Source organism: Eulemur rufifrons, chromosome 29 (genome assembly GCF_041146395.1).
Source record: "Eulemur rufifrons isolate Redbay chromosome 29, OSU_ERuf_1, whole genome shotgun sequence".
Taxonomy (NCBI): domain Eukaryota; kingdom Metazoa; phylum Chordata; class Mammalia; order Primates; family Lemuridae; genus Eulemur; species Eulemur rufifrons.
The window spans coordinates 98,293,547-98,307,260 of NC_091011.1; the positions used below are offsets into that span (position 1 = coordinate 98,293,547).

At 49.1% G+C, this 13,714-nt stretch overlaps 1 protein-coding gene across 1 annotated transcript; it reads left to right on the forward strand.

Moving 5' to 3' along the window:
* The first annotated feature begins 4,051 nt into the window (after positions 1 to 4,051).
* On the forward strand, positions 4,052 to 13,300 carry INSIG1 (insulin induced gene 1). Its single transcript, XM_069462347.1, has 6 exons — positions 4,052 to 4,129; positions 4,333 to 4,718; positions 7,343 to 7,467; positions 8,311 to 8,477; positions 8,830 to 8,929; positions 13,201 to 13,300. The coding sequence occupies exons 2-6, from the start codon at positions 4,355 to 4,357 to the stop codon at positions 13,228 to 13,230; spliced, it is 786 nt and encodes a 261-aa protein (XP_069318448.1). The 5' UTR covers positions 4,052 to 4,129; positions 4,333 to 4,354; the 3' UTR covers positions 13,231 to 13,300.
* Positions 13,301 to 13,714: the final 414 nt, after the last annotated feature.

Sequence of the window (13,714 nt, forward strand, 5' to 3'; positions counted from 1 at the left end):
AGAGGGAGACAAGGAGGGAGTCCAGGAGGGCAACCGTGTCTTCTCAGAGCGGCTGGAAGTTGCATACATCCCATCTGCTCACTTCCCGCTGGCCCAAATTGAGGCACACGGCCACGCCTGGCTGCCGAGGAGGCTGAGAAGGGCAGTCTCCAGCTGGGGCCCATGTCCAGTTAAAATTCAGGAGGCTCTGTAACTAAATCTGTTTGTTATACATTGTATAGTGCATACAAGGTATTATCACAATAATATATATATATATATATATAATTTATAAATACAGTAATATCCGTGTTTAGGGGCACATGCTAAACTTCAACCAACAGGAGCAGATGATCAAAGATTTGGTGACACCAGCCCCCAGGAAGTAGGATAAAGGCCAGCCACTTAGCGTGTCACGCAGGCTTTGGCCCAACCAGCCCCTTTCTACTTCATCTCCCGAGTGCCTGGAATGCCTGGGGTGAACAAAATGTTCTAAAATTGCCTGGTGATGGTTGCACAACTCTGTGACTATACTAAAACCCATTGAATTGTACACTTTAAGTGGGTGACTGTCATGGTACATGAATTAGCTCTCAAATAAGGCTGCTAAAGAATGATGACGTAGTCTAAATTGATTGCCTTTGAAAGATGTTCACGATCACTTGGGAACTGGTTCCACCACAAATGACGTGTGATCCCATTTGTGTTTTTTAAGAAGCATATACACTCATATATGGAAAAACATCTGTGACTACATATCCCAAAATGTATAACAGTGGTTATCTGTAGGTGTTGGGATTATAGATAATTTCTTTAAAACATATTTTTCCATATTTTCTGAATGTTTTATAATAAGCATGCGATGCTTTTGTATTAAAAAAATAATAGGCCAGGTGTGGTGGCTCACGCCTGTAATCCTAGCACTCTGGGAGGCCGAGGTGGGAGGATCACTTGAACTTAGGAGTTTGAGACCAGCCTGAGCAAGAGCGAGACTCCATCTCTATCAAAAATAGAAAAAAATAGCTGGGCAACTAAAGATAGAAACAAAAAATTAGCTGGGCATGGTGTCGAGCGCCTGTAGTTCCAGCTACTCGGGAGGCTGAGGCAGGAGGATTGCTTGAGACCAGGAGTTTGGGGTTGCTGTGAGCTAGGCTGAGCCACGGCACTCTAGCCTGGGTGACAGAGCAAGACACTGTCTCAAAAAAATTTAAAAATTAAAATAAAGAAATAAATAAATTTAGCAATCTATTTTAAGAATATTTATTATAAATGGTTATTGATGTAATCACAGAAAGACTAGCAGGCACGCAGGCTGAAGGCAAGAAGATGGCTCACCGTACGCATCTCAGGGTCCTTAGACCTCCCGTGGTCTCATGATGCTTCTGTGTCCACGAGAGCTGCGGCCGTCGTGTGCCTGATTTCAGCAGTCTGCTCAGCACCGAGGCCACCGCTCCCAGGGTAACTGAGTGACTCGAGGAGAAGGTGTTTTGTTCATAAACAACAGCGAACTTTCCTAGAGTCCTGGCACGTCTGTAATGGTTAATGTAAAGTGGTGCCATGAAGAACTAAATGCAACCATCATGACCACGTTTGCCTAAATACTTAAGTCTGAGTGACAGGGGCTGAGGACATTGCCTTCGACATAGAGCCCAATTCCATAGAGAAACGAAATCAGTGACAGCCTCACTTGAGGATAACCAAATTTCAAACCCTCAAAATATTTGAGTATGGTTTCTGATATCAAGGCTGCGGTCCCCGAGAGAGTAAACTCATTCATGGGCCCAGACTGCACAGGCATTCAGGCAAACCGCACACACTGGGAACTCAGTGACAGGCTCTGCCTAAGAGGCTAAGGCCAAGGCTGTGCTGCCAGCCCAGGGCAGGGAACCCACAGTGTGCCACCCATGGGCGTCTCTCTCGCATTCTACAGGACAGCTGGGTCTGGATGTGGAGCAGCCTAGAGCCCCGGGGCACCTCTCTGACCCCAGCAGGTCCCAGGGTTCACCGTGTCCCAGTACAGAGCAGAGGCGGGGAAAGAGTGAGAGAAGCTGGGCCGTATGAACACTGGCTGGGGGAGAGAGGAAAAAGTAACAAATGAATAGTCTTCAATAAACCCAGTCAGTGAAAGGAATTGGTGGCCCCTTTCCACACGGGAGACAAGCAACACAGAACTCCCTAAAATATTGTTACAAGGTAGGCACCTGTGCTAAGGGGTATTGCAACTGAAAGAAGTACCGGGTGGTCTACATGGCGGGCGGAACAGCAGGAGAAAAAAGATAAATCTGAAGAGATCTTAGACCCCAGCAGACTTCTGTGATGTCAGGAGTCTACAGGGAGCAGCTTGACAGGTCAACTAGGAGTTTCCACCTTCTGCTCGCTGGATCTCCCAGACCTGAACAACCCAGGTGTTAAAGCTGACGTGCCGAAGAGAAGCTGCCCCCATGTGCTGGTGTTTCATAACGGAATCCATGACATGCCTCCATCTCAGGGTCAAGGCTGAAATGCAGGTGCATCTCCATCAGGGCAACGGCTTGATTTCCGTCAATGCTCCTCTGTGTGCATGTGTGGGACAGGACGCCAATGGCGGGCAGAAGAACACAGCACAGGCGAGATTCTCAGACGGCACCCACTGCCCAGATGTGCCATCACTTATCTCACCTGTTCTTACTGGTGGAAGGTTGGGAAGCTTTTTATTTTTTCCTGTTACAGTTAAGTCTTCCATTTCACTGTGACAAAATGTGCGTGCGTGTGTGTGTGTGTGTGTGTGTATAATCTTCATGCACTTAGGCAAAATGGTCTGTAGATAGTGGCCAAGACCCCAATGACAACATTCCGTGAAGTCAAAACTGCTTTGAATCCTTGGGAGCAAAGTCTGTAATGGTTTACCAGGGCTTAGAGAGGAATATACGCGTAGAAGGTAAAAGCCTGACTCTGCTCTACCCAGAACAAAGGGAGGGGTGAACATGGAACTCTCCAGTCCACCCACTCCCGTGCTGTGCATCGTGCTCAAGAAATAAGTCAGATTGATGTGAATTTTGCTCCTTAAAATGAACTTGGAGAAATATTCACACCTCAGGAAGATTTTTTTTTTTTTTTAACTTCTGACAAATAGCCACAAACCTTAACAAGGACGATGCCACACACAGTGGCATTTCATATTGCTGTATGGTATGTGTGACCCAAGTTTCCTAAGCCTGTAGGGTCTCTTGGCCAAGAGTTGCTATTTAGACCACAAGCTTCCTCTCTCAGCCTGTGCTCACCTGCAGAGGAAAAGACCACACACCCTTTCTCACTTGCCGTTGAAGAACATTTTAAATAATACAGATCTTGCTCAGCACGTTGTGGGTTTTCAACGGGCACTTTTCAACGGGCACGCGCCTCCCCTTGCAGGGTGGGACACGAGGCAAGGATAGACACTTTACACACCAGATGAAACGACCTTTCCCAGCTTAGTGTCATCTTTTATTTTTTCCGGAGCGGTTTGATGGTTTGCTTCCCAAAGGTGAGACCATTAGCAACCGGAGGAAATTACTGCATGAGTGAAATGTTCATCCTTTGCATTTTCAGGGAGGATCTGAGGACACACACGGTGTGTGAACCACTCCAGCAGGTGGGCCCCGGGGTGCGCCTGCCCACGACCGCCACCAGGGCCCCGCTCCTCGGCGCCGCGGCGGGGCGGCTGCCCAGGGCGAGCGCGTCCACGGCAGGACGCATGGCGGGGGCTGCGCCGCGGCCGCGGTGTCGGGTGGGGGCTGGGGCAGGCCCGCTCCGCCCTCCTGCTGCCCCAACGTCCTCCCTCGGCCCCGCCGTCCTCCCTCAGCTCCGCCGAGCAGTCGAGCGCGCGGGCCGGCGGTGGCGCGTGTCACGTCATATGGGCCGCCCGCCTCCCATTGGCTGCGGCCGCCTCACCAGACCGAGTGCGGACGGGCGCGCGGGAGGGGCGGGGCAACCTGAGGCCACGCCCCCAGGCGTCGCGCGCGAGCGGTGGGTAGGCCGGGCTGGGTCACGTGGCGCCGGGGCCCTGGTCCGCTATATAAGCCTGCGCGCCCTGCTGGCATCGCGGCCGCTGCTGGGGCCGTCCCGGGCCGCGACTCCTCCTCCTGTTGCTCCGCCTCCGCTCGGCCAGCCCGCGGGCGGGCTCCTTGGCCAGGTAGGCGCGGGCCGCTGCGTGGACCCTTCAGGGGCGGGCGGGCTGCGGGGCGCGGGCGGGGATCTCGGGGGTGTGGGGCGCGGGGGCCTGCCGGGTTGTGGGGCGGGGGTCTCTGAGTCTGCGGGGCTGGGGTCCCGCCTGCGTGGCCCCGGCTCTTTGTCTCCCGGGAGGACTGCCGGTGACCGCACCCCCCTCCTCAGCAGGGACGCGCTCGGCCGGCGGCCGATGCCCAGGCTGCACGACCGCTTCTGGAGCTGTCCCTGCGCGCAGCGCGCGAGGCGCGGGGGCCGCCCGCGACCCGGCGCGGGGCTGGCGGCCAAGGGCGCAGAGATGGTCGGCTCGTCCGCGCCGGGCCCCGCCCTGCCGGCGGCTCCGGACGTCCGCTCCGTGCACGGGGACCGCGGCGCCGGCACCTGGCACCACGACCTGGTGCAGCGGAGCCTCGTGCTCTTCCTGGTCGGGGTGGGCCTGGCCCTGGTGCTCAACCTGCTGCAGATCCAAAGGAACGTGACGCTCTTCCCTGAGGAGGTGATCGCCACCGTCTTCTCCTCGGCCTGGTGGGTCCCACCCTGCTGCGGGACGGCAGCCGGTGAGTGCCCCGCCCGCGCTTGCGGGGAACGTGTGTTTGGAAACATTGAAAGTGTGTCTGGGGTGTTCAGGGCAAGGAAGGGGCTGGCGAGGACGGGAGGCCCCGCGCCCCTGGCGCAGCTCCTGTAACTTGCAGGAGCCGTGATGGAGATGGGCAGGGAGATAACTGGCTGTCCGCAGAGGCCGAGCCAAGCCGGCAGAGGTCCCTTCCCTCCTGAGTGGGGACAGCCCCGCGCTGTCACCCAGCAGGGCTGCCCGGGATTGGCTGCGGGAGAACTGGTGAGCGCCGGGGCTGAGTGGCCATTGGCCGTCCCACCGAACACCCTACCCTGCCGGATAACCGAAAACAAATCGTCACGTGTGCTCAGAGGCGGTTGCCAAGGGAGCAACTTCTCAGCACTTCCTTTTGCAGGATCGCTAAGTAAACCATGGCCCAAAGCCAAGGCTTTTCCCCGTGACCTGCGACAGCTCTGTAGATAAATTCATAAGGAAAAGAGCAAGCCCCTTGAGGGTTTAGACTTTCCTGTACCTAACCGGTCTCATAGATGCTGTAAAACCTAACACAGGTCAGCCTGAACTGGGGACAGGTAGACTGCTGTCTTGTTTTTAGTAGAATTTTTTTTGTTATCATTTAGCTGGTTTTATAAAATGTTGAGTGATCTTGGCCCAGCAGATCGCTGAGGTTCTCTAGTCACACAGCATTTGTTTATTTAACCAACATCTGTGGGTCCTTTCTGCAGCCTCAGCTCTACAAGCTGCTGAAATGTAAAAGTGAGCAGACAAGCCCCTGGCCTTAAGCATCTTAGAATCTGGTGGGGAAACACTCATCTAAGTGACTACAGTGTGAGGAGTCCGCTGTTGGCTTTGTCGCTGATGTGTGTTGACTGCTTACCACAGCCCTGTGTGCCATGATTTGTTTATTCCTTACCACGTTGTGCTGTGGGTCCATTTATAGATGTGGAAACTGGATCGCAGGGCGAGTCCTGTCCAAGGGTGCACGGCTAGCTGTTCCTAACTCTGCACGCTGTCCCCCTGCAGCCAGCTGTGTGCCCTGCACTGTGCAAACTCTGTTGCCTGGGTGGACTCACTTAAAACAGCAAGAAGGAAAACGTCCTGTAGCAGAGAGCTGTGTGTTCCAGCCAGGACATATATCATGTGAGGGATACTGTAATTATTAAGCAGTGGGGAGAATGTTCTCAGAAAGATGGGATCCTCTTCTGTATCTCTAAGCCCTTTTGGTATGTGGCTGTACTCACTGAAATTTTTTTTGAGAAATAGATCTAGAGTTGAAATTTCATTTTTCTTACATATTTGGCACAATAGTTTCTTTCTTTGAACCAAAAACTTAATCTTAAAAATGAAACATTTTGGTTTAGCCTTAAAAGGTAAGATTAAGCTGTAGTGAAGTAAAGTTAATTTTGGAGGATTCCATTATTCAAAACTCCAAAGTTAGAACTGATTCAAGTTAATATAAAATTGAAAACTGAACGTTTTCATCTGAATGCTTGGCTAACACTGTATTTCTTGTTTCTTGGATGAAGAACCTAAACACTTACCTCATTCGCACTCAGCCAAGGTGCAGCCACGGCGCGTGGCCTTTCAGAGCCTCGACCTTGGGTGCGGTTCACACACTGAACTTGTCCCACAGTTCAGCCCGTCAGGCCCGCGTTCCACGCGCCGTGGATGTTCGGTCCTGCTGTTATTTTTACCACTGTGCCTCTGCTGGAATGCCGTACCTTCCTCTCTGTCCAGGTTCTCTTTAAAGCTCCATGTCTGTAAAGACTTCCTAACTATTCCAGACCCCAGTGAGCTCTTCTTTCTCTGTTCCGGTTACATAATCCTCATAATTTTACACATGAGGAAACAAACATGAAGAGCCACGTCCCATCTGAGGACAAACTGGGACTCGAGGCCAAGTTTCTATTCCTGGTTCGGTGCTCTTGCCACAGTGTGGGGCCTGCACACAGGGCCCAGTTGAGGACTGAGAGGAACCAGTGCGGGGCTGTCCCGCCCAGCACTTCCACGAGTGTGCACCGCAGAGCTTGTGTCCTCTAGAGAACTTGCTAGAGGCCCCTGAAATCAAGTCCAGGGCCACTCCGTGGGCACGTGACCCAGAACGTCAGAGTCACGTCAGCAGAAATGCAAGTGTCTCACCACATGCCCAGCCCCAGTGCTGGGCGGCAGCGTGGAAGTCAGAGCTGCGATGGGACTGTGTCTGCAGGTGTCCACGGACGCTCACCTTTGCACTGCAAAATGGAAATCAGACTTAAAAATACTAGGTGAACTGCGTAGTTAAATTAAGTTTTGTGTACTTCAGGCAAATATGGGTATTAAATATAGTAAAATTAAGTATTACCTATATTAATATGAGTAATAAAACTTGATTCATTTCTGTTTACTGAGACATGTTTAAACCAAATAACAGTGATTTTTTTTTTTTAACTTCTCAAAACAGTACAATTTTTGAGGGGTACTCAGAACAAGAATATAACGGGAACCTTAAACATTATGTTACAGCTGATAAACTTTCTAGGAAAAGGGCAGATTTGAGTAATATGCTACTTTATTAGTAGGCGCGACGTAACTATTGCTGGTGTGTTCTAACTGTCACCTCTTCCTGCGCAGCGGTGGTCGGCTTGCTGTACCCCTGCATCGACAGCCACCTGGGCGAGCCCCACAAGTTTAAGAGGGAGTGGGCCAGCGTCATGCGCTGCATAGCGGTCTTTGTTGGCATCAACCACGCCAGCGCTGTATCCTTGGTGTGACGTGCTGTGTCTGGAGCCTTTTCTCAGGGTGTACAGCGATGTGTTTTGTTACTTTTAATGAGTATTTAGTATTTATATGATGCACTCGAATGTCATTCTGACCAGGCGTCAGGAGGCAAACGTGAAGATAGTGCTTGTTCATTTCAAATTACTAAAAAAGAAAGAATGGGGCTATGATGACCTAATAGCAAAATATATTGTTTTATGGGCAAAATACCAGAATTTTATATATAAGGTTTCAGAAAGTGACTCCTAAAGGTAAGTTTTGGCTTGGTGATGCCCAGGGAACTGATACTTTTCTTTTTTTTTTTTGGGGGGGACAGAGTCTCGCTCTGTTGCCCGGGGTAGAGTGAGTGCCGTGGTGTCAGCCTAGCTCACAGCAACCTCAAACTCCTGAGCTCAAGCGATCCTCCTGCCTCAGCCTCCCGAGTAGCTGGGACTACAGGCGTGCACCACCATGCCCAGCTAATTTTTTTTTTCTGTATGTTTTTTGTTGCCCAGCTAATTTCTTTCTATTTTTAGTAGAGATGGGGTCTCGCTCTTGCTCAGGCTGGTCTCGAACTCCTGAGTTCAAACGATCCGCCCACCTCGGCCTCCCAGAGTGTTAGGATTATAGGCGTGAGCCACCGCGCCCGGCCCGATACTCTTAATCATTACAGCGAGTGTCATCCAGCAACTCTTTTCTTCAGCTCGCAGCACAGTTCTTACGGGTGGTGAATTATCTGTGGTACAAGAATAAAAACCCATGTGTTTAACCCTTGGGGACATTTTTATGTCTTTGATGTTATTAAAAATTGTCAAACTTTTCCTTAACTTTTGCATCACCAGAAACTGGACTTTGCCAATAATGTCCAGCTGTCCCTGACTCTAGCAGCCCTGTCGTTGGGCCTCTGGTGGACGTTTGACCGTTCAAGAAGTGGCCTTGGGCTTGGCATCACCATCGCCTTTCTAGCTACCCTGATCACTCAGTTCCTCGTGTACAACGGTGTCTACCAGTGAGTGTGTGTTTTCAGATGCTGCCTTTGGAAAACTAGTACTTAAGCTTTATGAAAACATCCATTAAACTTACGTATTTTCATATTTTATTTGGTTTTTACACAGAATGACATAGATTTAGGCATGAAATTCTCAAAAATGCTGCTTATTCTTAACTCACATATTAAAAATGCACTATCCATGACTTAATGTTAACGAAAACTAAGCAGTAGCAGTAAAACATACTCAAATATTAACATTTTACAGCATTTCATGGTTAATTACATCCTGTATATCCCCGGTAAGGAAAATCTTTGCTGTGAGGTTGAACGAGGTGCACCTGCCGCTAAGGCCCCGTGTTTCCTGCTCCAGGTACACGTCCCCAGATTTCCTCTACATTCGCTCTTGGCTCCCGTGTATATTTTTCTCAGGAGGCGTCACCGTGGGAAACATAGGACGGCAGTTAGCTATGGTAAGTGAAATCGTATTATCGCCCAACACTTGAGTCTTTTTAGCTTGATATGATTCCTTCAAATGATACATTAGGATTTGTGTTTATGTGTGCTAGTTCAGGCTCGGGAGCAACAATTATTGAGAAAAGCATATATATTGAAAAAATAGGTTATGATACCAAGGTAATTCTTTGCTAAATTATAAAGATTCATAGGTTTGTAAACTCATAATACTTGAATTAGAAAGCAACTAGCGTTCGAGTGCAGCCCCTTCATATTATAGATATGTCCAATGTCTCTTCTGAGTTTGCATAACTATTAATACTGCAGTAACTGGCAGGGAACGATACCACAGTGACCACAGGGATGGTTTGTGAGTTTCCTTTCCTCCTCCAGTATCAGAAACAAATCTGGATGACCTTATGCAATGAGTTTTTTTTAACAAGATCAGAGTGGCTGCAGGTGATGCTGGGCCTCCGGGGTCCACGGTGGGGGCGATCGAGCCCGAGGCTGCGGAGACCCCGTCTTGGGCCAGGGCGTGCTGTGGGCAGACGGGGGACAGCCTGGTTCAGGCAAGCACTGCCTGTGCAGGGGCAGGTGGCCCTGGGCCAAGAAGATGATGATGAGAGCGCGTGGCAGGGTTGCCATAGGGACTGGCTGTGCCGCCTGACCAGGCAAGGCACCTGTTCTTACTGCAGGAGAAAGAAGTGCTGCCGCCCAAGGCACCGCTTTCTCAGCCGCTTCCTGAGTGGGGAAAGCAGATGAGTTCAAGGATAATTTTAGCAGTTGTTTTCAATAGTTAAAAATTGGCATCTGAACACTGTAATTTAAAAAAATGTGGACTTTTAAATGTTTCAAGTTGCCTTTGACTGAAATTAGCATCTGAACACTGCGACTTAGACTGGAGGGCTTAAGTAAAATGAACTTACAGCAACTGGAGCTGTTGCTCTCAGTGATAAACTCTGGGCCTTTCTCAGAAAACTTATCTTGGTGCCTCCTGCTGTTTTCTAACAGCACATTTATTTTTGCCTGCGGAGAGCCATTTGTGAGGAGTTGAATTTGAAGGCTGCCTGGCTGGTTCACAAAAGTGGAAGTAATTTTAAAAGTGTAGAATTGCAAAGCGTTCCACCTGTTGCTGAGTCTAAAGCATCTGTCTCCTCCGCTGCCGTAATGCTCTGCAGATCTCCTGCCAGAACAAAAAGCCCCCATGGAAAACTCGTTTCTGTGTCCCCTGGTGGAGAGTCCAAGGCCTTGGCTTTCTTTAACATTGGAAATCTGGCAGGACGGGCTCCCGTGGGAGCAGTGTGCTGCTTCCCTCAGGTACTCGGCTCCCTCCCCTTGCAGACTTGCCGGAACGGTTTCCAAAGCAGAGCCCAGCAGAGCCCAGCCGGCAGCGCCCTCCGCAACTGCTTTCCTACACCCAGAGCTTTGTTTCACACTCTCTGGCAGAACATTCCTAAGAAGGTGTTTGGAATAAAATTATCCTGAACCAGGTTGACAACTCATAAAATTAAAATTTGAGTAACATTTTTTTCTGGGAGATAGATTGATGCTGTTATACATCAAGGCTTTTAAAATCGGTTTTAAGAAATAAGCATTATTTTGGTAGAGGTAGAAATTTCACAACATTCATAAGTTCTGAACATCTAGAAATAGTGGCGAAAACATTTTCAAAGTGTTGAACAAGTCACATCTTTTGAAGATGGTTCTGAAGATGGTTCCGTGCTGTGCTCCTTCATCCTCATGGTGAAATGTTAGAGGTAACTTAAAACAGGACGGTGGTTGTGATTGTAATTGTACTTAAGCTTTCTTTCATCCTTCTTATTCTCTAAACTTGGGGAGAAACTTACATTTGGACGTTGTCATAGTATCTTAGATCTGGAGGGGAGCAGTGGTCGCCTGGGCCGTCCGGTGACACCGGCTCCCAGGGCTCCGGGCCCCAGCCTCCCCACCGCAGTTTTTACCCATGAAAATTTAAGTCCTGCCTCTGGATCCCAGCTATTACTTTTTCTGTTCAAAATTTGAAAACTCATTTCCAAACTTAAAACCCAGGAAATTGCTCAGCATCTTAAAAACGGAGTCAGTCACTGGTGCGTTTGTTCCGTGTGGGCTGCGCCCGTGGAGGTTGTGTTGGTGGCGTCTTTCCTCCCAGCGTGACCGCCACCCTCCACTGTGTTCATACTCTTCAGGCAGAGACTGGAACTGCCCGGGTGCGTCAGGGTGGTGGTTAGGAGCTCTCGGGAGACCCACACCAAGTAAGGCCCAGTGAGGGGACTGACACGAGTGCAGGTGATGAAAGTCTGAAGGTGAAGACACTCAGACTCCGTTCAGCGCTGGGACCAACTCTGGCCAGATCTGGTGTCATTCAGGCCCGTGGGGCTTTTGTTTTTGTTGTTGTTGAAGTTTTGCCCAGTGCCTTTGGCATCCCTCTCGTTCTTTGCCATCTCAGTTCCCTTAAAATGCCCCTTCTGTTGTCAGCCTGTATGTTTAAAAGAAAATAATGAGTCTGTAGCCGTCATTTACAGAATGCGTCGATGTTGCTCTTTGTGGCCTCAGTCTTTTCTCAGGAGTGCGGCGTCCGGCTCCAAGGGAAGTCAGGTGGCCAGAGCGCGTCCCACCGCAAGTGCAGGGCCAGTGCGCCTTTCTCGATTTGGTTGGCTGCGGCTGCTGAGGACAGTAGTAGTGCTGCTCGGGGCTGGCGTCCGTCGAGCACTTACATCCATGCACGGGACATCGTGCTAAACACTTTCCTTCTCTGCTTTAGTCCTCATAACACAACACTTTGAAGTAGAAGCTGTTATTAGCCCATTTTTAAATGGGGAAATTGAACTTGGGAAGATTAAACACCTTGCCCAGGTGGGTGGAGAGACGGAGTTGGGACCTGCTCTCATCAGTGTGCCGTGTCACACTCTTAACACATCACTCCTGCCTGTCGTTCTTCCGTGCTGGGTCCTCGCTTTGCTGCAGGGACCACGTTGCCATTTGAATCTGTTGCTGTCAGGCGGCACTGGTGGAAGTTCCCGTGCTGGACCTCACATCCACCTCAGGCTGTTGCTGCCTAGTCTCTGGGGCCGTTTGTGTTCTTAGACCAAGGCCAGACCCAATTTTAGTCTGTTTGTTTATCAGCACATTGGCGAGCAGGTAGTAATGTTTGATGACCAATTTTATATCCAGGTTGCTGGCTAGAGTTTGCTACTTTGTTTTCTCTAGTTGAAGTTTGTTTGGAACCTTCCCTCATGTTCATATTTAACAGTTTATAATACTTTCAAATTGCCAATTCTTTTTTTTTTTTTTTGGTCAAATTACCAATTCTTAAAAGTATTTTTGTTTCCTAGAAGGTCTTACTGTGTGTGTCCCTAGGGTAGAAATTAGCATGCCAAAACTCCTGGATGACCTCACCCAAACTCATGACCTTCTTATCTGTCTGTTTAAATGAGAAAATCTGTGATTTCTGGATAAGTAGTCTTCATTACTGAAGGCGAAGAGTTCGGCTCCTTCTCACAGCACGTCTGCCCACAGGGAGGAAATTAACCGGGAGGCACCGGGTTCAGAGGAAGAAACGTGCGTTGAGGTTTCTCTTCTGCCCATTTGTAGAAGCTTTGTGAGCTCAGGAAAGTCATTTAATCTCTTTGGGTCTGTTTCTTCGTCAATGAGACATCTGTCCCGTGTTGAGAATTTACCCTGCGGTGCCCGGCAGCAGTGGTGACTGCAGCGTCCACCTCACAGAGCTTTTGTGAGGCTAAGGGAGAGAGGACGTGCAGAGAGCGTTCTGCACCGGGAAGCTCTGTGTGAGTTTAAGGTAGGGTTGTTATTCAGTGTTGTAAAGCATGACCTGTTTCAACAAACTACGGGTAAGACAGGTTGTAACTCAGGTATCAGATGTTAATACAGGTTGTGGCAGAAATCTCCCTGCAGATAACCTGATTTTAAAAGTATAATTCCTTAAATTGCAGTAAGGTAGCACTTTTAGGAGTAACTGTCATCCCATAAGCATCACTGTGCTTTGATAAATTCGAGTGTTTATGTAAATATTTAGTTACACTTTCAGTGAGATCTTATGTAACAGGCTCTGCATAGGGCAGTCGGCCCTGCCACGTGCGGGCGCCCTGGCTGGTGGCGCTGGGCCGCGGGGCCCGGGTTCTTTCCGTGTTTCTCACGCGTCTCAGTCCCATTTCTCCAGCCAAAGGAGTTTGTAATCTTCACCTTTTAGGACCTACTTGATCAATAATTAAAATGTTTATACATGTACTACTAATTTTCTCTTTCTTTTTTATTTTCTTTTTCCATATAGGGTGTTCCTGAAAAGCCACACAGCGATTGAGTCTCCAAACACACCGATTCTGAAGAGTCGGCGAGATTTGGGGAGAAAATCTGTGATAGTGGATTGTGACAAAGATTATCTTTTTTCTTAAGTAATCTATTTAGATTGGGCTGACTGTACAAATGACTCCTGGAAAAAATATTCACCTAGTCTAGAGTAGCAAAGTGGAGAAAATAACTACTTACCTTGAAGTCTTACCTTGACTGACTGCCCTCACGCCTGTCTGCGCTCTGGAACATTCTATCCCAGGCTGCGTGTGGGAGTTCAAGCAGGGGGCAGTTTCCCGAGTATTCGATTTCATTCATGTGATTAAAAACAAGTTGCCATATTTCAAAGCCTTGAACTAAGACTTAATTACCAACTGTCAGTTCCGTGTCGGCGCCCAAAGGAGACAGGTTGATGGTGCTTAACAAAGATGCAGCGTGGTGTGATAGGAATATTTATCCAAAAGATTTTTTTAAATAGGGTTGTGTTAAAAAAAAAA

Excerpts from the sequence above, each read along its gene's own strand:
- INSIG1 (XM_069462347.1), top strand. The coding sequence starts at position 4,355 with ATGCCCAGGCTGCACGACCGCTTCTGGAGCTGTCCCTGCGCGCAGCGC. Across the intron at positions 4,719-7,342 it reads CTGCTGCGGGACGGCAGCCG|CGGTGGTCGGCTTGCTGTAC; the intron begins GTGAGTGCCCCG and ends CTTCCTGCGCAG. Across the intron at positions 8,930-13,200 it reads TAGGACGGCAGTTAGCTATG|GGTGTTCCTGAAAAGCCACA; the intron begins GTAAGTGAAATC and ends TTTTCCATATAG.